The sequence below is a fragment of the Blennius ocellaris genome (genome assembly GCF_963422515.1).
Source record: "Blennius ocellaris genome assembly, chromosome: 21".
In the NCBI taxonomy this organism is placed as follows: domain Eukaryota; kingdom Metazoa; phylum Chordata; class Actinopteri; order Blenniiformes; family Blenniidae; genus Blennius; species Blennius ocellaris.
Genome location: NC_137670.1, coordinates 8252763 through 8280641, shown reverse-complemented (window position 1 = coordinate 8280641; position 27879 = coordinate 8252763). Strand labels below are relative to the sequence as shown.

General features: G+C 46.1%; 1 protein-coding gene and 1 long non-coding RNA gene across 2 annotated transcripts; both read left to right on the top strand.

Annotated features, from left to right (window-relative positions):
• Positions 1-236: 236 nt before the first annotated feature.
• LOC308145633 lies at positions 237-2786 on the top strand. Its single transcript, XR_013937083.1, has 4 exons — positions 237-337; positions 806-898; positions 1317-1610; positions 1703-2786. It is a non-coding gene; the product is annotated as an uncharacterized lncRNA (long non-coding RNA).
• A 4034-nt stretch (positions 2787-6820) lies between these two features.
• On the top strand, positions 6821-16424 carry fdxr (ferredoxin reductase). The gene is made up of 12 exons (XM_080517105.1): positions 6821-7027; positions 7444-7547; positions 9492-9587; positions 11095-11217; positions 11308-11421; positions 11496-11597; positions 11845-11952; positions 12440-12524; positions 13593-13786; positions 13860-14031; positions 14379-14552; positions 16039-16424. The coding sequence occupies exons 1-12, from the start codon at positions 6946-6948 to the stop codon at positions 16167-16169; spliced, it is 1485 nt and encodes a 494-aa protein (XP_080373231.1). The 5' UTR covers positions 6821-6945; the 3' UTR covers positions 16170-16424.
• The last annotated feature ends 11455 nt before the right edge of the window (positions 16425-27879 follow it).

Here is a 27879-nt window from a genome sequence, read left to right as displayed (position 1 = left end):
AGGAATGTGCCAACAAGTAGCAGATTGAAAGACTTTGTTTTAGAGTTTGCATGTAAAATACTGTATGGGCTTCAGCTCCGAGTCGGTCATATTTGTACACACCCCAATCCATTGTCTGTATTGTCTGCTTTTCTACTGACTTTGGTGTTGTCATGATCAAAGTCAGGGAAACCCCTGGAGGCATGTAGGATGTGTGGCACGCACTTATATTTTCTAGTCGCCAGTCCTGTTTTCTCAGTTGTCCTTGATGCACACGCAACGAAGAAAACTTCTGTGAAGTTTGTCGTTAATCATCCACAGGTCTATCACTTCGAAACGGAATCCACAGTTTGATCAGGTAAGGAAAATCTCTCTTCTTTTTTTTTCTTTTTTTTCAAAAGCAACACCTGCTACTTTACTAATTTCAGTTTTAAAACTGTGTTTTAAAAACTCACTTGTTTTTTTTATGTTGTGTGAACACTTTAGGAATTCATGCCCATTCTCAATCACTGTATTGCACGTAAAGCAGTTAGTGCTGCAGGTCCTTCAGCACTGCTGCATGTCAGTTCAAGAAATCAGTGAAGGGTTGGATTAATTGATCATAATATAAAAAGGATGGGCTTTTTTTTTCTTTTTCTTTTTTCTTTTTTTTTAATTCAACAGTTCAGATTGACTTTTGCTTTCTTGTGCAGCCACATCTGCATTTCACTGAATTGTCCTCATGTTAAAAATGTTACAAATGCCCTCAATATCCTGGATGAAAATGATTCTTGGCTCATCCAGGCGGAATCAGAACAATACAGGACTCTTTGTTTGCTTCTTTCAGCTTCTGATGAAGGTGGAACTTCCACCATGAGTGACCTTTGGAGGCTCGTGATTCTATTCTCTGTACTGCAAACCGGAGTCTGGTCAGATGAGGGTGATTGCACTTTGGCTGTTCCAGAAATGTACCGATCAGCTATGATATCATGAAAACCTACCAAATAATGTGCTGAGTGTTGTGTACTATAATCTACACTGTTTGAGTCTTCATAGGACAGTGTGCTTGTGTGAGCTTGATAAGAAGTATTGGTTCCTATCACTTCACTTTACCTGTCAGGGGTCATAATGTTATGGCTCACTGGTGCAGATTAGATGAATATACATCAGACTATTTATTTATTTATTTAAGAAAGAAAGCTTTTAGCAAGTTATTTCCTTCACTCGTACTGTATTTTATCTAATTTTGTTTGTTCAGTTTTATTGCACTCATTCCTTGTACAGCACTCTGTGATTTCTATCTGTGAATTTTTTATTTATTAATATTTTTTACTCGTTGCTGTTGTTTTCTCTTTCAGTTCTATCAGTGACCTGCAACGATACTTTTTGGGTCCAGCTTGGAGAATCAGTGACCATCAGCTGCGTCATTAAATGGCACGATATAGAACAGAAATGCTATCATGTAAAATACAATTTCACAAGTAACAATGTCAACATGTGTGACCCCACTCTGTCTGGCAACGTGTGTGAGTCTGATGACATGACTTACATCTCACTGAGCATCCCCGAGGTGCTCAAAGTGGAAAAGATTGACGTTGAAGTGTCTTCGATCTGTGGAATGGATCATACATCTCTCACAGTGCAGCCGTACGGTGAGCAGAATTTAGCTTCCTAACATGTGTGTAGCTATATTAGACATTATATTTTGTCCATGTATCAAAATGTGTGTGTCTCATTTAACTAGGTGAGAGGCAAAAACCACCGCCATCACAGCTGAAGAACAAGCCCAAGCTCAAGACTGAGAAGGGAGAGCCAATGCAAGGTGATGACCAAGGCAAGAGGACGGCCATCATTTTTGTTGTTGTCGTTCTCATTGTCGTTATAATCGTTCTGTGTGTCGTGTACAGGAACAGTGTGAACAAAAGAATCTGTCCACATGGTGTCTGAAAACCATGTCTGAATTATTAAAAAAAATTTTTTTTATTGTTGTACTTTGAAAACATTTGTTTATAACAAATCAACATAATGTCCCAAGCAATTGTTGCACAACAATCAACCACATTGGCGCTTTGCTATTTACAGCAGTGTTGTAAATTACAATATGTGGCATTCAGATGTCAACTTCCCCCATTGCTCACTGCGATCTCGTTATCTAGTTACAGCCCTCAGTCCTAAACCACATCCTGCATTGTTGTTATTGAAAGAATAAGTTGTGTCCATCCATCCATCCATCCATCCATCCATGACATCCATCCATTATACCAGGGATCTGCAACACAGCTTTAATGCATGTAACCGTATCTTTTATGACAATTACAACAGCTGATTTTTTTTTTTTAAGCATTTTTGAGCCATTTGTATTTCATTTACTTTTAATTTTATTCTTTACATCTTTTGGCTTTTTTTGTTTAACTTCTCCTCGTGGTTTTAGCTGCTTTAGCCATTTTTATAAAATTGTTTTGGTTGTTTTAGCCATTTAAAGTTGTACCTTTTTTGACATTTTCGTCATTTTAATTTGTTTCTTTTAAACTTACTTAGTGGTTTTAACTATTTTACTGATGTTTATCCATAAAAGCTGTTTTATTTGTTTTTCCTTTTAAAGCCATTTGGAGCAATTTTCCTTTTCTATGCTCTTTTTAAACAGAAGATAAGAGGGGATTTTTTGTTTGTTTGTTTGTTCAAGATATTCCTGTATATATCACCAAAGATGGCCTAAAGAGCCAAAAGTTGCAAAACTTCTTTTTGTATGAAAGTATGTAAATGTGCATGTCTGTGTTTACTGTAACTGAGCCATGGATAAATAATGACGTGATTTAAATAAAACACTAAGACAAGAGAAATTCCACCTTAATTCTCCGACCTCAGGGAGATTAAGGCCTTGGTCATGTATTAATAATCAAGAGGTAGCATGAGACTCAAATTGTATCCTGTAATTCTAATATAAAAATGTCAGTTCTGGTTCCATAACTGGGGTAAGGGCCAGGTAATCTGCCCCGCATCTCCTGCCTGGCATTTGTTTTAAGACTGAAATGGAGGTCAGACATTTCTTGTAGTTGGTCTCATGAGGAATTTTGATCAAAATCCTTAAGCCTTCAAGTATTGTGCTTGGTAACTGGAAGTTTCAGCTCCTTCCACTGATTCTTTTGTGGCAAGGCCACCCTATGATCTGAATGTACTATATCTTTACATATTATTATTATGATTATGATGACGATGATGATGATGATGATGATGATGATGATGATGATGATTGTTCTAATTATTATTATAAATACATAAAAAACACAAAAATGATTATTGAAAGACATTTAGTGAAAGCTTCAGGGCCTCTACAGCGAGACTAAAGAGCCACACGAGCCTCCACAGCACTGGGATGAATATGTAATAGAAGTTACCGTTGTAAAAGCTGGGTAGAGCTACAGCGCAAGCCAAAATTTACTTGGGAAGTCATCAACCCATTATTAAAATCACTGCGTATGCAGACCATATCAGCTTCTACCAACGCAGAAGGATCATGGTTTTAACCATGAACATCTGCGTTTGATGACCCCTTCCACCGCTTATATGTTGTGCTACAGATTGAGTGCACACCCACAAACCTCTCAGCTGTTCTCGCTTCCTCTGCAAACCACATCTCTTTTCTCAAATCTTCATGTGTCAGTTGGACCATCAATCTGTCAGCGTCTGGGCCTGTGTGCACGCCAGCTTCTAGGATGAAGGTCCAGTGGTGGAGCTGCATGCTGGGCTTGCTCTTCATGCCCGCTGGGGTAATACTCACCAAATGGACGGGTGAGTGTGTTTATCTGGACACAAGAAGTTGCAAGATAAAGCTCTCGTAATGCAGATGTCTTCTAAGTTGACACTGAGTTTCCATTTCCTGTTTACAACTTCATGGTGTTATTTTAGCTTTTCAAACAGTCAATGACTATTAATGCAAAAACAAAAATGGCAAGAAATGCGTGAAAAAGAAATTTAATATTTGAAGGATATGCTTATTCTATCTTTGCAGCAGAAACCCAGCAAGGACATATAAACCGTTTAGCAATAGGCAAGGATCAATAGTTCATTCTGTTGTAAAATGTTTGCAACCCAAAATGTTGGTTTGCTCTTTAATAAAATGCTTTTTAATGTACTAAAAAAAGTAGTGCCTCCTTTGTTGCTCACCCACTCTTGCATTAGATTATAGAAAGTGTTCTATTTTGATTATTGTTCTTGAGGTTCTCAGCTATTAATTTAGATCAAATATAAATTGAATGCATTTAGTCTCTCATGGCTTGCAGAGCGAAAATTATTGATCATCTTCCATCACTGGATTAAAGTCACTCTTGATTAGAAAAACATGGCAAAAACAAAAAAAAAAAGATTCACGACTGAGCTCGAGCACAAAAACTGATAAACACCTTCAAAAAATATATATCTAAGAATTATTGTACATATATTCATATTATGCTGCGATGAGGGGAGTTGTGAAACTGTGATTGTCCAAATCTTAATTGGCAGCTGCAACAACAGTTCAAAAACAAAACAAAAAGGCTTATCTAACTTGATGCAAAAGAGTCACCAACCACCTTTTTTCCAATCAACAGCTGATCAACGTCCCCGCTCCACTTCCTTCGTGAAGATTAACTCCTCCATTGAGATCTCGTGCTCCACGTCCTTGTCCGAGCCCCTGGGTCTGTACCTGAAAAGGCATTTTCTCAACGATGCGGAAATCCTGTACTTGTCCCTGGAGGAAGGACGGGTCACCAAAACCATCAAGAAAACAGAGTTTAAAGATCGGATTCGTGTGCCGGTGGGGCCACAGGTCAAACAGGGCCACAGCTTCACCTTGCAGCTGTCTCTGCTCAGGGTGGAAGACACTGACTTGTACTACTGCAAATGGTCTTACTTCGAAGATGACGCGTCAGGAGATCTGTCCAGCAACGGCACCGTTATCATCGTCGGAGGTGAAAAAAAGTTTACGTGAACATACTTTGCAGTGGATTACTTCTTATCTTTAGAAGTGCTTCTTCGCAATAAACCACTGGAAGGTTTATTTATTTAATCTTTTAATTGTGTCACGTTTGAAGGGAACATGCATTTGTGGGATGAGCAGCAGAGCTAAAATTGCCGAACACCTAATGAAAAGCACTTTTTTGTTTTCTTCGGTAACCTTCTTTCTCTCTTTCCCTGACAGAAACAAACCCAGCAGAAGCCTGCGAATCAACAGCCGTGGATCTTATAATTATTTGCTTGACTACTGCAATACTCTCAGCCGTTGTCATCCTCGGTATCGGAGCATTTATTTTGAAGTGCACCCGAGTAAGTGCTTTCACTTTAAGTTCAAGATTTCAACTGAAACCTTTTAAGGGCGTCCACCAATAGATCACAACAATTGGCCAACGGAACCTGAACCATACATTTTTAAAGTTTACGCTTTTGGATTTCTTGCACAATTACCTTCACTTTGATTTATTAAATTGGCGAACAAACATGTGAGGAAGGGAAAGCATTACCAAGAGTTAAAACTGGGAGATCGACTTGAATTCAGAAGGTTTTCCAGAAGAGAGAGCCAGGGACAACTAGAGTGCACTTTCTCAATCCAGGAGCTGATCTTGTTGTCTTCATGTTCCACAGTTTAAAAAGATTTTCAAGCCTGGTGGAGGTGTGAAACCACCAACAGCCAGCCGGCACCAGCTTGTGGCTCCAGAGCAGCCGGTCCAGCACTGCCCATACATGATCACCGCTTTGAGCCCCCGGGCATCAGGGGCTTCCCGCGGGTTTGTTGCAGAGCCGATGACCCTCTGAGTCAGTGGCTCACTGGCTCATACTAACGTCGCCTCGAGTTTCCTTTCTCCGTCACCCTTTGAGGTTTGTATGCAGAAAAGAGACTGGGTCACCACATCCTGGCTGATGTGAGGTACACAGGGTGTGTGATGTATGTGTTAAAAAAAAAAAAGAAGCAAACTTGCAAAGTCTGCATTTTCTCTCGCTTGTTCTTTTTAATGAAGCGTCATCTGTTTTCCAGGTTGCTCTGTACAGAAAATGTGGCATGTATATTAAATCTGTATCTTTTAAACCCTGTGGCTCCTTCAAAGAGTCTTTAATCTTTACTTTTAAAGCAATACAAGAAAAGTAATTTACTTACAAAGTGTTTTGCAAGTTAGTTCAAATGTATCTTAATAACATAAAGCCGCAGTATTGTTGTGTTGCTGTGATACTTCAGCTGAGCTCTCAGGGCTGTGTGAGATCAGATTCGAGGACAACACATCCACAGACAACTCGTTCACAAAACTGCAACCCAGGACAACTTGTCCACGGATGACATTTCAGAGTTTTTGGGAGGAAATAAATCCTGTACAATGTACTTTTACATATTATTTTGGCACGGCCGTGTGCTGCGTATGCTCGTTATTGACTGTATCAGTCAGATTTTAATCATGTTTATCAAATAATGTTGCTACTCTATGAGCCCTGCAGCACATGAATATGTCAGAACACAAAAAAGAATAACTCCAATAATAATCATTTGAAAAATAAGACAGAAAACAGAAATTTTATAAAAAGACACCAAATAACCATGATGATACAAAATACCTACAGAAAAACTTAGATCACAAAAAATAGATGAATACCAAAAAGCTGAATGATTGAATAAGATACATACATTGTGGTCAAATAAAAAACAAAAACATTTGCAACAATTGTTGAAAAACAACAACACAACGTCAATAAAGACTTGAGGTGGGGGTGGGGGGCTTTCACGTGTCCATGCCCACGACCTTGTTCCCTCCTTATCCGCACCTGCATGAATTAAACGCGGAACCTCTGAACGGAAGCCTCCGTTCTTCCACGGATTGTTGTGATAGTTGCACACGCTCCATCCTTGAAAGCCTTGACAGCACACTGCAAGCTTTAACGCCAACTAAAGTGTTTAAAAGGTCATTTGAAAACAACCGGCGTGGGTCTGACGGTCTGTGGGCTTTGAGTTCCGAGCGGGGAGCCACTATGAGTGGCCACAAGCTGCTGTCCTCCCGGCTGAAGCTGTGGACTTCGGGACGGAGCGGATGGATGAGCCGACTCCATGAAGGTAACACCCTGTCAATACCCCTGTAAATAAACACCCTGTCTAAAACAAAACGCTAAAACCTCTCCGAATAATGTTCTCTTCGGCGTAAATACCGTGCAACATTACTGTTAATTAAAATACTATAAAAGGATCATAAATTAACGTGCGGGTTGATACCAGTTGTTTACTTCCGCAACCCGTTCGTTCCAACTGTGTAAGTAATGAGTAATAAACAAGCTTGAATGAAATGGGAAATTACTCACACTAATAAAAGTGTGTGGTTTCATTTTCACATCCATGTAACAAATGTCAGTAGTAGTTCAGCCAAAAATATTTATCCTGTGAAGACTGTAGTTTATGAACAGTAGACATGGTGAAGTTACCCTCAATGAAAATAGCCACTTTGCCCCACAGACTCTTTTCTGATCTCTCTGCAGGTATGAGTGAATGTGGAAGAGCTCCTGTCTCCTCCTGCAGCCCCAAAATATGTGTGGTAGGAAGCGGACCAGCAGGCTTCTACACTGCACAGCATCTGATCAAGGCATGCACTACTTGATCGCATTGATTAGAGGAGTGTATATCAACCATTCCTTTACTGCATCTGTGTCCTAATTTAAATTATGTTTTCGATGGATGTAGAATTCGGGGTAGCTTTACGTATTTGTACTATTAAAGCTCCTACTTGACCTCTCCTGATGATTATTTAGTGTGCAGATTTTCTTTCTAGGAATGTTTCTGCCTGAGCAGCATTCCCAAGAGATTTGCCGGATGTTCGGTTAAATTCTATGTACAGGCCATTCAGAGAAGTCTTCTATTGGGGGCCCCCCATTGAAACCTTAAGACAGGCTCATGCACACTTATTAGTCATTATTTAATGTCAGAAGTTATCAGTCCATCAACCATTCACACACTCCCACCTCTCATGCCGTTTGAGTTTCGGTCGTTCCTTTTCAGGGTCGTCACAGCCCATCATGGGATCTGCATGTTTTGATTTGGCACAACTTTGACCTTAGATGTCCTTCCTGATGCAATCTGAGCAGTTGGAGGTGAAGGACCATTTTCAGGGCCCCAAACTAACCTTCTATTTACAAGTTTGTTTCTCAAACGTTCAGACCGTCACTGAATTGAGACGGCAGAGGGGTTAAACCTGTCAGGTTTGAAATGAGAAAGTACCGAACTCATTATAAAATGCTCACGTCATTGTGCTGGGTAGCGGCTCCCACCACGCTTCAACCGATTCAGCTTCAATAAATGCCAAATGCCTCGAGGGGAGATAAACAAAATGTATTTATTTATTTATATGCTTACTTAATTACTTACGTACCAACTTGTCCATTTACTTTATTTATTTTGAACATGGATTTTTAAAACATACAGAAATAAGTAGAGCAATAATGATAACATGTGTTTCCACATGATCAAAAAGTAGAAAGATAAAGTTTAAACTCATCTAGTCCTCCCCCTTAAATCTGAATGCTTATTGATAATTATCACCTTCGCCTTGTTGCTACCGACTCTGGGAACACGAGCCTCTTCCTGAGGACCTCAACTCAGAGGTCTGGATGTTTCATATTCTATAAGTCTGAGATCTATTCAAAGCTTTTTCGGCCAGAAGTCAGATTTTGCGGTGGATCCTTTGACACACAAGCAGCAGGTGTGATGCGCTCCTCCCTCTTTGTGTTGGTGAGGATTCTGGGTGAGCTACAACTGTCTGCAGATTTTTTATTAAAAACATTTTTTTTTTTACAGCAAACAGTAAATGCACCGTTCCAATAACCCCGAAGTTACACAGAATCTTGTGAGAAATCAGATGGTAATAGGCTGGGTTTGCTATTGTCTGGTTGTTCTATTTCAGGTCTGGCTCCATAGTCACACCCAGATTTCTGGCCTGACTTGTTGTCTGGAGTGACATGACAAGACGGGTGCTGACCTTTAAACTTTTTTCTTTCAGGAGGAAAACATTTGCCTCTGTTCTTTCTGGGTTGAGTTGTATAAAGCTCTGAAACGTCGACCCATTCATTTTAATTTATGCACTTCCACCGTAGGTTTACTGACGCTGATCTATAGAGCTGTCTGTTGTCTGCATGATTCTGGTAGATCTTGTAATGCTCCATGTTGTGAGCCAGAGGGAGCATTTAGATGTTAAATAAAAGTGGCCCAAGGATGGAGCCTTGAGGGACCCCGCAAGTGATTTCTATACTCAGACGGCTTGACACAGAATAGTCTAGATCTTGTAAGTAAGATTTAAACCAATTTAAATGCAGTGCCAGAAATTCCCAACCACTTTTCAACCCCGTCAAATTTGAGTAGCAATAAAACTGAAGGACCACTTTGAGTCACCCTCATGTTTGTAATGTTTCCAACAAATAAGAACCTTTGTTTTTCTGGAAAGCTTTTCCTTTTCTCCCCATCACTTCACGTTTGGAAGATGTTTAATCGGAACATCTCTCCTCCGTTTTTATGGGGATTTGGTTTTCCCTCACAGGCTCGACAGGATGTGGAAGTGGACATCTACGAGCGTCTGCCCGTCCCCTTCGGACTGGTTCGGTTCGGAGTTGCCCCGGATCATCCTGAAGTCAAGGTATCGGCTCCTAATTGAGAATTCTTCTTGAAGAAGTAATTCATATCGGACACTATTTCCAATCTTGCTTCCATAATTACGATTCTCAAATCTGTCACTCTTTCCTCCAAGTTATCTAAATTATTAATATGTCGGCTTCTTTCACATAATAGAACACAGATCTCTATTGCAACAGCAACTTCAATTAACATTAACACAACTTTAATGTTTTTTTTTTTAAATATACATCACTGCTTACAAAGTCAAATTTTCCATGAATACAAGAAAAATAATAAACACATTTGAAACAATCGTCCTAATTTTCCAATTTCACACAGGGTATGAAAAATCTGCACACAGTCACATTAACATTTAATTAGCATCTTATGCACTTTCCCAGGTTTAAAAAAAGGTGTTTAGCAACACAACTTTCAGTTTCTCTTTTTTTTAAGTTTTGGTTAATTTTAATCTTTTTTTTTTTTAATCCTTGAGGCTTTAACCACTGGATGAGACTAAAACGGAGCTGAATTACTTTGGCTAATGCTAAAGATGAGACAAAAATCCTTAATGGAAACAGACAAAAACATTACAGTAAACCTTTAAAATCATTCAATCTTTTCCCATAGCTTTCAACCCAATATTAGATATAAGATATAAAATCAAAGCCAAATTAGCTGATAATTATAAATGGTAGCCAATGTATATGCTGAAGGTAATTCTAATAAATAGAAAGACAGATTATAATAAATGCGTCATGTTTGTTTTGTCACCCTGCTTGCCGGTTCAGTGTCAAGTGCCAGTTTTTTGTTGTTGTTGTTTTTTTAAACAAACAAGACTTGGAACCATGCCAGGGCATCAGATGATGTTTTTTTTCTATTCACGTAGCCAACTGGTTCTCATGTAAACTGCAAATGTTTCCAGGACCAGATGCCAGTAGACATATAAAACAATCAGCACTCAAACCCACGCAGATTGTGACACACTAGTTGTACACAATAGTTAATTACCTGATATTGTCAGTTGGGGAGTGTGGCTGCAACTTAAGTCTGAAACTGAAAGGACGCGGTCGTAAACGTCTACAGCGGAATGTGAAGGTTTGATTTCTGCAGTTGGGGGAAATTTAACAACCTGTGCACTTGGACTAAATTACAGGTTATGGTGCCACAAGATTTATGAGCAGATCGGTTCAGGATGCCTTTGTTTCATACCAATCGGTCAGTGGGACATTTCTTTCTAAAGGTGACCTACGATGTGCATCGACTGACTTACCGTAGCACCTAGTGGTACAAAGTAGTAATAACAACAAATAAACCTGGCTTCATTGAGACACTTCTTGACATCCTCTCATTATAGAAAGATTTTGAGTTCAAGTAATTCTTTATAGGGCTTGGATTTTTAAATTACGTACAAAAAGTTCATATGACTAGGTGTCTTTCTGTACTTTAGATGCAGCCAAACCTTCTGTTTCTGCTCATGAAACAGAAGGCTTCTTCTGTTTCTGGTAATGATTATGGTTCCATTTCTTTAGAACGTCATCAACACGTTCACGCAGACGGCCAATCACACACGCTGCAACTTCTACGGCAACGTCAACGTCGGGACAGACGTCAGCCTGGGCGAGCTGCGGCGGGCCTACCACGCCACCGTGCTGGTGAGAACAAACCTCACCGCCTTGTTGGCAACAAAATGCCCGGCAGTATTAGTCGATCTGGTTAACTCTGGCTCTTCTGTGTTGTGACAGAGTTATGGAGCAGAGGGGAACAGGAGCATGGGTGTGCCGGGGGAACACCTCCCCGGCGTTTATTCCGCCAAAGACTTCGTGGGCTGGTACAACGGTCTGCCCAGCTGCAGGGAGGTACGGGCCGATCGGCGGAAAAACACAGCGAGAACCATCTCTGTTTTACCGATTGTGATTTGTTTTGCGCTCAGCTGACCCCGGACCTGAGCTGTGACACCGCCGTCATTCTCGGACAAGGCAACGTGGCCTTGGATGTGGCCAGAATCCTCCTGTCTCCCACCGACATGTTGAAGGTGAGTAGTGTGAGGCCCTGTGGCCACGACGACGGTTTCAAGTGGAAACGGAAAAACTGCCATTGCGTTTTGGGGTTTCGATGCTCTGAGCTACTGAAAATATACATTGTGAAAACGGCTCCCAAGGTGGCAACCAAATACTTTTGGCAATATAGTGTGTATATACATACACACACGCTCATATATATATGTGTTGGGTTTTTTTTCTTGGTGGATAGTTCTTCTTCTCTTCTTCTTTTTCCTCCAGAACACGGACATCACCCAGCCCACCCTGGACGCCCTGGCACCGAGCCGAGTCCGCAGGGTCCTGATCGTGGGCCGACGAGGACCCCTGCAGATCGCCTGCACCATAAAGGTGGGAGGTTTTAGGTTTTTAAGTAACCAAAAAGATTTATCACCAGAGTTTCACTCAGCTCATATGCTCAATGACATAAAACCACGATATCTTAATATTGTATTGCCATGTTGTATTTAATCCTTCATTATTACCACCTTAACAATGTCAGAATGAGGTTTGTATTCATTGTTATCCTCACTCGCTATAGTTATTAATCCTATTTGAACGAATAATTTTACTTAGTTTATTGAAAACATGTTTTGTTTTTTTCAATAAAAAAAAATAACTCATTACTTGAGATACTTGTCTTTCTGGGTTTATAACAGTTTTTAAATGTTAGTTTTAACTGTTGACAAGAATAGTTTCTTTTATTATTGCCTATTAATAGATTTAAGCCATAAATGAAAAGCTTGGGACGACTGATTAGATAGTTCTTCTCACTTTCTGTCCCATTTATACCGAATCTTTACATTTGGAGCCATTCCTCTGTTTTTTTTTTCTCCAGGAGCTCAGAGAAATGGTGAACCTGCCGGACTGCAGGCCCGAGATGGTGGCAGAGGATTTTAAAGGAATCCCAGAAGCTCTGAAAGGTTTCTGCCAGAGTCTATTTTTAAATATCATTTTCCGTTGTTTGAGAACAGTTCTTACTTTTTATCAGCTCTCTCGTGACACTGGTCACATTGTAATTTGTAGATATGTTCTTCTTGTCCTTGACGTTTGTCCCTTCCTGCATAGCTGTTCGGTATGTTATCACATTTAATATTACAGCAAAACAGTTTAATTAATTTGTAATGTATTTTCTTTTAAAGGTGCTTTTTAAAAAATATTGTTACAAAAATAGGGGAAAAAACTAATATTTGGATTTTCTTTAATTGAAAACATAAAAAGATACAAAATAAAGTATATGTTTTGTTTTTATTTTCTTGCAAAGAGTTCACTTTGATCCCTCCCTAAAAGTTTTAGTATTTCTTGTTCTTTTATTGGAGGTTCAGAACTGATTTCAGTCTTATAATCTCCATAAACTATGTGAATGTCGTCTCATTGGGATTCATGCAAACATGAACCCAAACCACAGGTCTGATACAGGATTTTAAAAGTTAAAAAAATCAATCAATTCCCCTTATCATCACCACTGTGATGTGTGTCCACTGAACACACAAAACTCAATAACTGAAGGTGGCATGAATGAATTATGTTATTGGAAACTTGTACCCAGGAAAGTCTGAACATTAAGCTACTTTCTGTTATGGTTTCTGCGCTGTGGTGTCGAGATTGTGGTCACAGCAAGGCACAGTTACAGGAAGTTTGATCTCGACCCGTGACTTTAAATATTCAGTGTAGCTTGTGAATATGAGAGTCTTTACTTGTACATGTATGAAGTGCCAGCTTGTCTGTGTGCTGCAGTGGCAAGAACAAGTTTGTGAAACGGTTTTCCAGAATTGTACAAGAAATACTCATTAAAAGTGATGGATAACTTGTAATTATTAATATCTTCTTTGTATCCAGACCAAAAAAATAAATAAAATGCGATACTCTTGCATCAACTTAAGAGAAATTAAGACAATTTAAAAGACCTTCGTGAAGACCCAGTAAAAGCTTAAATTTCAGTGGGTCACCATGGTTCTATAAAACAACCGTATCTCTGTGATCTGTTTCAGACATACCTCGGCCCAGGAAGCGTCTGACGGAGCTGATGCTGAAGACGGCCTTGGAGACGCCCAGTGAGAAGGAGCAGGCGAGGCGGGACAAGGCGTCCCGCTCGTGGGGCTTTCGATTCTTCCGGAGCCCCGTGGAGGTTCTGGCCAGCGGCGGCAGAGCCGCCGGCATCCGACTGGCCATCAACAGGCTGGAGGTGCGTCACGTCCAACACGCCCCAGGCCCAGTTTAAATTCCCGTGTAAGGCTGTCGTTTGTCTCCACGGGCAGGGCGCGGGCGATGGAGCTCACGCCGTGCTCACCGGGGAAGTCGAGGATGTGCCTTGCGGCCTGGTCATCAGCAGCATCGGCTACCGGAGCCTCCCCATCGACCAGTCGGTGCCCTTCGACTCCCACAAGGCCGTCATCCCAAACAGCATGGGCCGCGTTCAACAGGCTGCAGGTACAAGGTCATAACTCTTCTCAGATCAACTCACTAACATCTTGGGCCCCGTTGCTGTTGCTGGTGTTGTACACACTCCCTTTCGCCACGTGATATTTTGGCAGAACATAATTTACACTCTTGTTATTTTGTCGTTATAATTAATATCGAAGAATCTCAAACTGTTGACGTCGCTCGTCTTCTCTCGTCTACCTGCTGCTGACGTTGCTGGTGGGTGACATCATGTAATAGTCCCTGGTTTTCATCAGTGAGTTTATTGCTGTATGAATGCTTATATTTTTTTTTTTTTGGGGGGGGGGGGCATACTAAAGTTTAGCCTGGTCTTGTTCTTTGATATGTGTCTGTAGGACTGTATTGCAGCGGCTGGGTGAAAACTGGCCCAACCGGGGTGATCGCCAACACCATGAACAACAGCTTTGACACAGCTCGCTCTTTAATGGAGGACATCGACTCCGGAGCTTTGGATGTGTCTTCTACCAGGCCGGGCTCACAGAGCATCAGCACTCTGCTGGCAGAGAGAGGTACTGCACTGCCCCCTGACAGATTTTCACTCTCTTATATGAGACTATAGATTAGAACAACCCGCGACTCCTTAGCCCTGCTGGAACGGCTCCCTGAAGCTGTCAGAAAATGGAATGTTTTAAAAAAAAAGTTCTTAATTTTGTTTGTACATTGTCCATTTTGTTAAAGGGACTTTTTTCTCAACTTGTATCAACTTGTTGTATCAACTTGTTGATGCAATAGAAGCCAAACTGGCTTCAAAAATGACAAAAACAGTAACGGAAACATTAAATAGATGCAACAACAAAGAAACAAAAAAAGTTCATGCTTGTTCTCATTGGTCCAACTTTTGGGACGTGTGACTCACGGTTGTTGATGTCAGTGGTTCACTGAATCCGTGATATATTCTCACCACTTATTTTATGTTTTTGTTGGAGCTCGGCTATTTCAACTGTTTGGGCGTCTGTTGGGCGAGTTTAGATATCCCAGTTCCTGACCAAGTCCAGTTCAATCATCAAATTCAATTTTATTTATAAAGCACCAAACACAAAAGTCATCTGAAGCCAATTTTACAGAGTAAAATCCAACAATTCCACATGAGCAAGTGGAGGAGATGGTGGAAAGGAAAAACTCCCTTTTTACAGGAATAAACCTGCAGAACCAGGGTCAGAGACTTGTTTTAATAGGTAAACAAAATAGTCTTTAAAAACGGATTCAAAATGAAATAAAAATGAAATCTGTGAGATTCTACAAAATAGGAAAAAAATAAGAAAAATACAGCCACCAAATCATTTAAAACAAAATTCAAAATTGCAACAACTATGCAAATTGATATTTCAACAAATAAATGCATGAATTTCTGAGATGACAATAACAAAGCTGCAAAATAACAAAGGCAACTAAACTAAGAGAAAACTTAGAAGGTGCAGACCTCTAAAAAAATACAATATAGAACTGCATGAAGCAGATGGAAATCCATGAGGCGATGCAAACACCCAATAGAGGAATGTTCAAGAGATGCCAAGAAAAACATCAAAGAAAATGAAAGTGACGAGACGGTGACGCCATGAAAACCCAACGAGACTGTGGACCGAGACAAGTCTCAGAATGTCACAAAAGGACTGTTGACAGACTGATGATCTACAGTTTCCAGGAAACTCTATTAAAGTGTAAATTATGAATTATTTTGCTTTCGGTTCATTGCAAAGATGAATCCAATAAAAGCTCTGACCTCATGTTGAACTGGTTTCAGGTAAATGAAAGTCCTTAATAATAAGAATATCCATGGTCAATATGATATCTGAGGCCCCATTTGCACGACAATAAAAAGTGAAAATGCAAAAAAAAGATGCATTTTCACTTTGAAACATATAAACAGAGCCCAAAAGTCTAATCAAAGAAAAATGTTGCAGGTGCAAGTGAATGCAGATCATTTCGGTCTCAGTTCACTTCAATTAAACAGTTTTATTCTCTGGTCATCTGTATGTGCGTCTTGCTTGTGTGCAGGAGTGAAAGCGGTGACTTTCTCGGACTGGGAGAAGATCGACAAAGTGGAGACGAGGAGGGGCGAGGTCATCGGGAAGCCCCGAGAAAAACTGCTGACTGTGCAGGAAATGCTGCAGGTGGCTCGCTCGTGACCAACAGACTGTTCGCTGGCGAAACGCTGCACTGCTCGGCATCCACGTGGACTTCACTGAAATATAATGGGGAAAGCAATAAGGGTTGATTCTTTGTGTCGTTAACTGTGACGACGTTAATAATCAAAAGCACCGAAAGACTGACAAACAACACAGAACTCACAGTAAAGGTGCTTTAGGTTTAAATCAATGTTGTGACTGAGATGTTTTCACACTTCTTGTGACATTTATCTTCTGAAATATATTTTGTATCAAATAAAGTGATGTATATTATTACACCCACACCACACCGATGAAAATTATTTTTAATGGTCTGACGTGACACTTTGTGCCTCTTCCTTCCCCGATAAGTTAATCATTTGGTTTCTCTAACACTAAAAATATGTACCTGAGTTGGCATTTGTAGCCTCGCTCCAATGAAGCTCTTTGAGGTTTCTGAGGAATAGTTGCAAAAATGTCACCTTTCCTTGTCTGCACACACAAAGAAATTCAGTGTTCGGTATTTTAAAGGGGTCTCATTGGTCCATAAACATTGTATTCAGTTTGTTGCCTTACATCCAGCTTTTCCTTGATTTTTGATTTTCCTTGAACCATTTGAACATTGGACCTTAAGAGCTGTATTTACAATCTGCTGTGTCTGTGTGAGCTGGACTGGCTCCGCCCACACATGCCCATCTTAGGAAGAGGAGGAAGTACTTCTCATGGTGCCAGAGCAGAGGCCTGTACTACAAACATTCATAAATAAATCCAGGATCTCTCTGTTTCCTGGGTTGACTTATTCAGACATGCGCCGTCCTGATTAGCAGTAATACGAAGCAGGTTATCACTTTGTTGGTTTAACCTTTTGGGCTGAACTTCCTCACTGCTCCTCTTTTAGTTTAGATTTTCCATCCAGTTGCTTTGAGGTTGTGTTGTGACGGCGCAAGTCGTTGTGCGTTCCATAAATTCATGTTTCTGCAGTTCTGTGAGGTGTGATCATTAACCTCATTATTCCAGGTCAAGTCTTGTGGAGGAAAATTCAGTGACCAGGATTTATTTTATTAGATTTTCTTAAATTTTTTTAAAAGAATCACTCTAAATTAATTTCTCCTCTCTGTGCCCGTGCACCAATCACCATCATTTAAGAATGGCTGGGTCATTTTCCAGGAGATCTGACTAGTTATCGAAATCTTAACTTGGTCCGGACCAGGTTAGACTTTCAACTCACCTCAGAACTTTTCAGTCCCCTCCAGGCCTCTGGGACAAACTTCATTAAGATCTGTGTGCACACATAGTGTGTTTATTCTGCAGTAGGTTTAGTCTCAAGGGGAAGATGATACAATTACGTCCAGCTGAAAGTGCAGCAGGCACTCATTAGCCACAAAGTAACTCTCAATTCAATTCAACTTTATATATATTGCACCACATACAACACAGTCATTTCTAGGTGATTTTAACAGAGAGAAACCCAACAACCCTGTTGTCCAGAAACTCCCATCCATCGATTATATGAAACACATGAAGCCGTCACATCAATGGCTGCTTGATTTCTCATCTTTTACTCCCTTTTTATGGTCTGATTTGTTTTACACATCTGTGGACCCCAGAGGATAAATGTCACTTCTTTGAGATGTGACCTCTGTTAACAATCCCTTTAAATGTACTTATTTTCCATAACTGCAACTTACCAAAAAATAAAAGCCAACTCACTGAAACTTTTTTAGCTGTGTGTTTCTATTTGTCAGTCAAGTGGATCCATGTGGGTTGGCTTTAATCGGAAAAGTTGAACCAACTGATTGGTTGAAGTCCCTGCTTCCTCCTCTGGAGTCAGAGAGCCAATTACACCTGATGAGCAGCACCTGTGGCACTTGCTATTTAAACGGGACCCTTCAGTCTGCTCTCTCTCTCTCTCTCACTGTCTACCTGCAACAATGGGATCTGCTTGGCTCTGCCTCACATGTGCGCTGCTTGTCTGGCTGGCAGAAGGTTTGCTTCTCACACCAAATCTACTTGATGCTCAGTTAATGATTCTGGTGAATGGATTGTGCTACATGCTACTGAAATGTTTTATACCTCCATTGATGTCCACAGGATCCTGGGGGCTGGAAAATGTGCTGCAGAGGGAGACGCGAGGTAAGCAAACTCATGAGGAAAGCTTTAGGGAGGGACTTTCTGACTCAATAATTGGTATTGTCTGTTTCAGAGCTGTCTGCCAATGATATTTCCATGAAGACAATGAAGCTTCTCCAGTCAATGAAATCCTTGTTGGAGCAAAGTGCCAAAGAAGGTAAGCAAATTCTAGAACTCAATACTGAGCCAGGTGGCTTCAGTCTTGGAGGCACAGAAACTTCATATTTCAACACCAGACTTCAGGGCATGGAGTACACATGCCAGGCCTTTAGGGGCGCTGTGACTCACCAAACGCACAACGCAGAAGATGAAGCAGATAGAACTTCAGTAGTAAATTCCTGCTCATAAGTCTCTATAGGTCTATGGCTGCATGCTCTTCCTGCTGTTGGCATCATGTAGATTTATGCAGATCGACCGGAGCTTGTAGTTTGTTATTTGACACTGGGGGGAGAAGGGGGGGTGCCAACAATCTTTTTCCAGATTGTTTTTGCCGTCAACACTCTAGGATCTGTGTTCTAAAATCCTGCCTCGTGTGGCTGATGGGCCAAAAATTGCACGTTCAGGTTAACAGTTTTGATGGTGTGGACGACCCCTTGGTTTCATGTTGCTGAAAGTTAATCTTTTTTCTCCAGTTGAACAGGAAACCAATGAAGTGGAAGCAGAGGCAACAGTTAGTCATGTGAAACTAGTGCAGCACGCCGACAGCGGGCTCTCCAACGACACTGCGGCCGACAGCGGGCTCTCCAACGACACTGCGGCCGACAGCGGGCTCTCCAACGACACTGCGGCCGACAGCGGGCTCTCCAACGACACTGCGGCCGACAGCGGGCTCTCCAACGACACTGCGGCCGACAGCGGGCTCTCCAACGACACTGCGGCCGACAGCGGGCTCTCCAACGACACTGCGGCCGACAGCGGGCTCTCCAACGACACTGCGGCCGACAGCGGGCTCTCCAACGACACTGCGGCCGACAGCGGGCTCTCCAACGACACTGCGGCCGACAGCGGGCTCTCCAACGACACTGCGGCCGACAGCGGGCTCTCCAACGACACTGCGGCCGACAGCGGGCTCTCCAACGACACTGCGGCCGACAGCGGGCTCTCCAACGACACTGCGGCCGACAGCGGGCTCTCCAACGACACTGCGGCCGACAGCGGGCTCTCCAACGACACTGCGGCCGACAGCGGGCTCTCCAACGACACTGCGGCCGACAGCGGGCTCTCCAACGACACTGCGGCCGACAGCGGGCTCTCCAACGACACTGCGGCCGACAGCGGGCTCTCCAACGACACTGCGGCCGACAGCGGGCTCTCCAACGACACTGCGGCCGACAGCGGGCTCTCCAACGACACTGCGGCCGACAGCGGGCTCTCCAACGACACTGCGGCCGACAGCGGGCTCTCCAACGACACTGCGGCCGACAGCGGGCTCTCCAACGACACTGCGGCCGACAGCGGGCTCTCCAACGACACTGCGGCCGACAGCGGGCTCTCCAACGACACTGCGGCCGACAGCGGGCTCTCCAACGACACTGCGGCCGACAGCGGGCTCTCCAACGACACTGCGGCCGACAGCGGGCTCTCCAACGACACTGCGGCCGACAGCGGGCTCTCCAACGACACTGCGGCCGACAGCGGGCTCTCCAACGACACTGCGGCCGACAGCGGGCTCTCCAACGACACTGCGGCCGACAGCGGGCTCTCCAACGACACTGCGGCCGACAGCGGGCTCTCCAACGACACTGCGGCCGACAGCGGGCTCTCCAACGACACTGCGGCCGACAGCGGGCTCTCCAACGACACTGCGGCCGACAGCGGGCTCTCCAACGACACTGCGGCCGACAGCGGGCTCTCCAACGACACTGCGGCCGACAGCGGGCTCTCCAACGACACTGCGGCCGACAGCGGGCTCTCCAACGACACTGCGGCCGACAGCGGGCTCTCCAACGACACTGCGGCCGACAGCGGGCTCTCCAACGACACTGCGGCCGACAGCGGGCTCTCCAACGACACTGCGGCCGACAGCGGGCTCTCCAACGACACTGCGGCCGACAGCGGGCTCTCCAACGACACTGCGGCCGACAGCGGGCTCTCCAACGACACTGCGGCCGACAGCGGGCTCTCCAACGACACTGCGGCCGACAGCGGGCTCTCCAACGACACTGCGGCCGACAGCGGGCTCTCCAACGACACTGCGGCCGACAGCGGGCTCTCCAACGACACTGCGGCCGACAGCGGGCTCTCCAACGACACTGCGGCCGACAGCGGGCTCTCCAACGACACTGCGGCCGACAGCGGGCTCTCCAACGACACTGCGGCCGACAGCGGGCTCTCCAACGACACTGCGGCCGACAGCGGGCTCTCCAACGACACTGCGGCCGACAGCGGGCTCTCCAACGACACTGCGGCCGACAGCGGGCTCTCCAACGACACTGCGGCCGACAGCGGGCTCTCCAACGACACTGCGGCCGACAGCGGGCTCTCCAACGACACTGCGGCCGACAGCGGGCTCTCCAACGACACTGCGGCCGACAGCGGGCTCTCCAACGACACTGCGGCCGACAGCGGGCTCTCCAACGACACTGCGGCCGACAGCGGGCTCTCCAACGACACTGCGGCCGACAGCGGGCTCTCCAACGACACTGCGGCCGACAGCGGGCTCTCCAACGACACTGCGGCCGACAGCGGGCTCTCCAACGACACTGCGGCCGACAGCGGGCTCTCCAACGACACTGCGGCCGACAGCGGGCTCTCCAACGACACTGCGGCCGACAGCGGGCTCTCCAACGACACTGCGGCCGACAGCGGGCTCTCCAACGACACTGCGGCCGACAGCGGGCTCTCCAACGACACTGCGGCCGACAGCGGGCTCTCCAACGACACTGCGGCCGACAGCGGGCTCTCCAACGACACTGCGGCCGACAGCGGGCTCTCCAACGACACTGCGGCCGACAGCGGGCTCTCCAACGACACTGCGGCCGACAGCGGGCTCTCCAACGACACTGCGGCCGACAGCGGGCTCTCCAACGACACTGCGGCCGACAGCGGGCTCTCCAACGACACTGCGGCCGACAGCGGGCTCTCCAACGACACTGCGGCCGACAGCGGGCTCTCCAACGACACTGCGGCCGACAGCGGGCTCTCCAACGACACTGCGGCCGACAGCGGGCTCTCCAACGACACTGCGGCCGACAGCGGGCTCTCCAACGACACTGCGGCCGACAGCGGGCTCTCCAACGACACTGCGGCCGACAGCGGGCTCTCCAACGACACTGCGGCCGACAGCGGGCTCTCCAACGACACTGCGGCCGACAGCGGGCTCTCCAACGACACTGCGGCCGACAGCGGGCTCTCCAACGACACTGCGGCCGACAGCGGGCTCTCCAACGACACTGCGGCCGACAGCGGGCTCTCCAACGACACTGCGGCCGACAGCGGGCTCTCCAACGACACTGCGGCCGACAGCGGGCTCTCCAACGACACTGCGGCCGACAGCGGGCTCTCCAACGACACTGCGGCCGACAGCGGGCTCTCCAACGACACTGCGGCCGACAGCGGGCTCTCCAACGACACTGCGGCCGACAGGTCTGAAGGAAACGGTAAGTAGAACAACTTGAGCTCCATTAATGGCACTTGTTTCTGAGTTGTAAAGCTGTTTTCTTCAGTTGCAGTGACGGCTCCAGTTCAACATGTGAAAATCGTCCTACAGCCCAAATCCAAGAGTCAAACTCGGGTCGGTGGGAAGACGCCAAAAGGGATAAAACTCCTTTTTGGACTTGGAACCCTTTAACTCCACTGATTCAATTCAAATTGCATTGAGGTGATGGGGGTTTTTAGAAACCATGCAAGAGATTTTCAACAGGTGTTTCAATTGTCTTATTCCTCTGCTCTGAATAAAAACCTCAAGTTCACTTCTGTCTCCCTGGATTCTTAACTGCTACTTGCATTTCAATGTCTTTCGAAATTGAAAGACTTGCAGAAGAACCTTTACTGGAATTTGCCCACTCATTTGGTCAATGCTATGGCTTTACCAACCACTGTTTGCAGATGAAGCAATATGGTGTGCCTCCCTTTTCTCTAGAAAAGTTGCAAACCCTGCTGCATTGTGACTGAGAAGTCTGTAGCTGGTCCTTCAATGTTGCATTGGCAGAAAACGTCATGTCCGATCTGCAGTTGCTGGATGGTGAAACCCAAACTGTTCATTCATTCCAGGGTAATCTATAATCAGTTTTGTATCTCTGCAGAAATTCTTTCAGAGATGGAATTGGAAGTAAGAGTTTATCTTTGGGTATTTCCTGCAAGCCTTGGTCACCCACAAAGTTGTACAGGCACATCTGGAGCTCTGCATAGACCTTTTCCCCTTGTTTCATGGGGCTTCCAACTGAGATTTTCATCAAAAGCAATATCTGAAAATGTATTTATATGCACTTCAATTTGTTTACCATTGAGGGAACACCTCAGCAGCTGCTCTCAGTGATTGACACCATGACAAAGTGCTGACCACCTAGCCACTGCCATAATTCCCTCATGGGCCATCAGAAACCAAAGTGTCATGTTTCACAGAACTGGAGAAACCAACTTATGAGCTTGGGCAAAGTATGGCCCTGTCACCTCCACTACTGGCAACTGGAAGTGGACCTTGGAAAACTGCTGAGGTTTCCAGACAGCAGAACATCAAGGTGTTTTTATTGTCAAATCACCAGTAAAAGCCAGGTTTCACAGTGAATGAAATTCTTATTTTGCCATCTACCCTGAAGCCGACCTACACAAATAAGTATATACACAAAAGAATAAAAATAACAGTAGTGCAAAAATATTAGTGAGAAAGTGAGATGTGCAATGTAAACATGTCAGAAGCTGTTCAAAAGTCTGATGGCAACGGGGAAGAGTTTTTCAGTCTATTAGTTCTGCTTTTCAAGATTCTGTACCTCCGGCCTGAGGGCAGGAGCGTGAACAGTAGGTTGTGGATGGGTGGGGTCTTTTAGTACGGAGGCAGCTCTACTGTGGACCCTGCGCTGGTAGATGCTCTGCAGAGAGGGCAGTGGTGTTCTGGTGATCTTCTCGGCCGTCTTAACCACTCTCTGCAGGCGACTGCGGTCCGCCACTGTAGTGTTGCAGCTGGTTAAGGTGCTCTCAACCACACAGCTGTAGAAGTTCTTGAGTAGCCTGGGAGGGTGAGGTCCTCGCTGATTTGGACACCCAGGTATTTGAAGCTGCTCACCCTCTCCGCCTCAAGCTCCCGGATAGACAGTGGATGATGTCTCTTCTTCCTCCTGTCCACTATCATCTCCTTTGTCTCGTCTGTGTTAAGGGAGAGGTTGTTGTACTCACACCAAGCCACCTCCCTCCTGTAAGCCGTTTCATCATCCCCTGTGATGCGTCCGATCACAGCGGTGTCATCCGCGAACTTCAGGATGATGTCCTTGTGGGAGGATCATGACCAAATCATACTTGACAGTCCAAGAAGTTTACTCATTATGGACCTCATGGACGAGACCCATGAGATGACACAAACCAGGTGCTTGGCATCCTTGAGTGCAGGGGGCAAGGCTGGAGAACCTTGTTGTGAACCCCTGGAGGTTGGATGCTGTGGATTTGTGGGGTGGGCACTCTGCAAAGTGCTCACACTGCTGGGCCTCACTGGAGAGGCAAAGCAAAAGGCCATCAAATCTGCTTCAAAAGCCACAGAGATATCCACAAGGTGGCTATGGATCAGGAGGGCAGAGTCATGGACAAATGTGGCTGGGACACAGGCTGGGGTCTTAACCTGAGCAAGGGTGTCTGATGAAAGACCTGAAACAATTGATGACCCCAGGTTACACCACTGGTGTCCCAGTGCATGAAGTGGATGCATCCTTCACTGACAAAGCCAAAGGATACAAGAAATGTGAAAGTACATCGTACATGATTTCTCATAATAAATCTGAAATCTCATCTATACTCACTGTCCACAGACAAGTTTTCCAGGGTTGCAGTTGTGTGGATGAGTAGTGCTAGAATCTCCTCATGGCCTTAAAGAACTGGTGTTCTTGTCCCATTAGATCTCAGTTCTGCATTTGATCACGATACCCTACTACAAAGGCTGGTACTTAAGGGATCCCATATGCAGTTAAATTCATACCCCTTGCAGAAAATAGCCCATTTATTTTCCAGTCTCAAAATACAAATGTGGAATTTGAATTTAATAAGCCTGAAGGATCTTTGAATTCTGAAGAGGGGTCAATTCATGAATTCTAAAATTATATTCAGTTAACCAAACCAGGCACATCATCCCAATTTCAAATGGTCACTGATGGAACGCTTTGAGCAAGACTGCCAAGGACAATGTGGTCTAAAACTTCTCCGAGTGAATCTTTGGAAGCCATTTCGCAAGTCACCTGCAAAACATTGAGCCCTCAGGTGGTGTTCAACAGGCTAGTAAAGCAAAGCTTACCATTCAAACCCTGCATTGGTGTAAGGCATGGCCACAATGCATTCAGTTTTGCCATATAGGCAGACCTATGCCATCAAACTCTTCCCCGTTGCCATCAGACTTTTGAACAGCTTCTGACATGTTTACATTGCACATCTCACTTTCTCACTAATATTTTTGCACTACTGTTATTTTTATTCTTTTGTGTATATACTTATTTGTGTAGGTCGGCTTCAGGGTAGATGGCAAAATAAGAATTTCATTCACTGTGAAACCTGGCTTTTACTGGTGATTTGACAATAAAAACACCTTGATGTTCTGCTGTCTGGAAACCTCAGCAGTTTTCCAAGGTCCACTTCCAGTTGCCAGTAGTGGAGGTGACAGGGCCATACTTTGCCCAAGCTCATAAGTTGGTTTCTCCAGTTCTGTGAAACATGACACTTTGGTTTCTGATGGCCCATGAGGGAATTATGGCAGTGGCTAGGTGGTCAGCACTTTGTCATGGTGTCAATCACTGAGAGCAGCTGCTGAGGTGTTCCCTCAATGGTAAACAAATTGAAGTGCATATAAATACATTTTCAGATATTGCTTTTGATGAAAATCTCAGTTGGAAGCCCCATGAAACAAGGGGAAAAGGTCTATGCAGAGCTCCAGATGTGCCTGTACAACTTTGTGGGTGACCAAGGCTTGCAGGAAATACCCAAAGATAAACTCTTACTTCCAATTCCATCTCTGAAAGAATTTCTGCAGAGATACAAAACTGATTATAGATTACCCTGGAATGAATGAACAGTTTGGGTTTCACCATCCAGCAACTGCAGATCGGACATGACGTTTTCTGCCAATGCAACATTGAAGGACCAGCTACAGACTTCTCAGTCACAATGCAGCAGGGTTTGCAACTTTTCTAGAGAAAAGGGAGGCACACCATATTGCTTCATCTGCAAACAGTGGTTGGTAAAGCCATAGCATTGACCAAATGAGTGGGCAAATTCCAGTAAAGGTTCTTCTGCAAGTCTTTCAATTTCGAAAGACATTGAAATGCAAGTAGCAGTTAAGAATCCAGGGAGACAGAAGTGAACTTGAGGTTTTTATTCAGAGCAGAGGAATAAGACAATTGAAACACCTGTTGAAAATCTCTTGCATGGTTTCTAAAAACCCCCATCACCTCAATGCAATTTGTATTGAATCAGTGGAGTTAAAGGGTTCCAAGTCCAAAAAGGAGTTTTATCCCTTTTGGCGTCTTCCCACCGACCCGAGTTTGACTCTTGGATTTGGGCTGTAGGACGATTTTCACATGTTGAACTGGAGCCGTCACTGCAACTGAAGAAAACAGCTTTACAACTCAGAAACAAGTGCCATTAATGGAGCTCAAGTTGTTCTACTTACCGTTTCCTTCAGACCTGTCGGCCGCAGTGTCGTTGGAGAGCCCGCTGTCGGCCGCAGTGTCGTTGGAGAGCCCGCTGTCGGCCGCAGTGTCGTTGGAGAGCCCGCTGTCGGCCGCAGTGTCGTTGGAGAGCCCGCTGTCGGCCGCAGTGTCGTTGGAGAGCCCGCTGTCGGCCGCAGTGTCGTTGGAGAGCCCGCTGTCGGCCGCAGTGTCGTTGGAGAGCCCGCTGTCGGCCGCAGTGTCGTTGGAGAGCCCGCTGTCGGCCGCAGTGTCGTTGGAGAGCCCGCTGTCGGCCGCAGTGTCGTTGGAGAGCCCGCTGTCGGCCGCAGTGTCGTTGGAGAGCCCGCTGTCGGCCGCAGTGTCGTTGGAGAGCCCGCTGTCGGCCGCAGTGTCGTTGGAGAGCCCGCTGTCGGCCGCAGTGTCGTTGGAGAGCCCGCTGTCGGCCGCAGTGTCGTTGGAGAGCCCGCTGTCGGCCGCAGTGTCGTTGGAGAGCCCGCTGTCGGCCGCAGTGTCGTTGGAGAGCCCGCTGTCGGCCGCAGTGTCGTTGGAGAGCCCGCTGTCGGCCGCAGTGTCGTTGGAGAGCCCGCTGTCGGCCGCAGTGTCGTTGGAGAGCCCGCTGTCGGCCGCAGTGTCGTTGGAGAGCCCGCTGTCGGCCGCAGTGTCGTTGGAGAGCCCGCTGTCGGCCGCAGTGTCGTTGGAGAGCCCGCTGTCGGCCGCAGTGTCGTTGGAGAGCCCGCTGTCGGCCGCAGTGTCGTTGGAGAGCCCGCTGTCGGCCGCAGTGTCGTTGGAGAGCCCGCTGTCGGCCGCAGTGTCGTTGGAGAGCCCGCTGTCGGCCGCAGTGTCGTTGGAGAGCCCGCTGTCGGCCGCAGTGTCGTTGGAGAGCCCGCTGTCGGCCGCAGTGTCGTTGGAGAGCCCGCTGTCGGCCGCAGTGTCGTTGGAGAGCCCGCTGTCGGCCGCAGTGTCGTTGGAGAGCCCGCTGTCGGCCGCAGTGTCGTTGGAGAGCCCGCTGTCGGCCGCAGTGTCGTTGGAGAGCCCGCTGTCGGCCGCAGTGTCGTTGGAGAGCCCGCTGTCGGCCGCAGTGTCGTTGGAGAGCCCGCTGTCGGCCGCAGTGTCGTTGGAGAGCCCGCTGTCGGCCGCAGTGTCGTTGGAGAGCCCGCTGTCGGCCGCAGTGTCGTTGGAGAGCCCGCTGTCGGCCGCAGTGTCGTTGGAGAGCCCGCTGTCGGCCGCAGTGTCGTTGGAGAGCCCGCTGTCGGCCGCAGTGTCGTTGGAGAGCCCGCTGTCGGCCGCAGTGTCGTTGGAGAGCCCGCTGTCGGCCGCAGTGTCGTTGGAGAGCCCGCTGTCGGCCGCAGTGTCGTTGGAGAGCCCGCTGTCGGCCGCAGTGTCGTTGGAGAGCCCGCTGTCGGCCGCAGTGTCGTTGGAGAGCCCGCTGTCGGCCGCAGTGTCGTTGGAGAGCCCGCTGTCGGCCGCAGTGTCGTTGGAGAGCCCGCTGTCGGCCGCAGTGTCGTTGGAGAGCCCGCTGTCGGCCGCAGTGTCGTTGGAGAGCCCGCTGTCGGCCGCAGTGTCGTTGGAGAGCCCGCTGTCGGCCGCAGTGTCGTTGGAGAGCCCGCTGTCGGCCGCAGTGTCGTTGGAGAGCCCGCTGTCGGCCGCAGTGTCGTTGGAGAGCCCGCTGTCGGCCGCAGTGTCGTTGGAGAGCCCGCTGTCGGCCGCAGTGTCGTTGGAGAGCCCGCTGTCGGCCGCAGTGTCGTTGGAGAGCCCGCTGTCGGCCGCAGTGTCGTTGGAGAGCCCGCTGTCGGCCGCAGTGT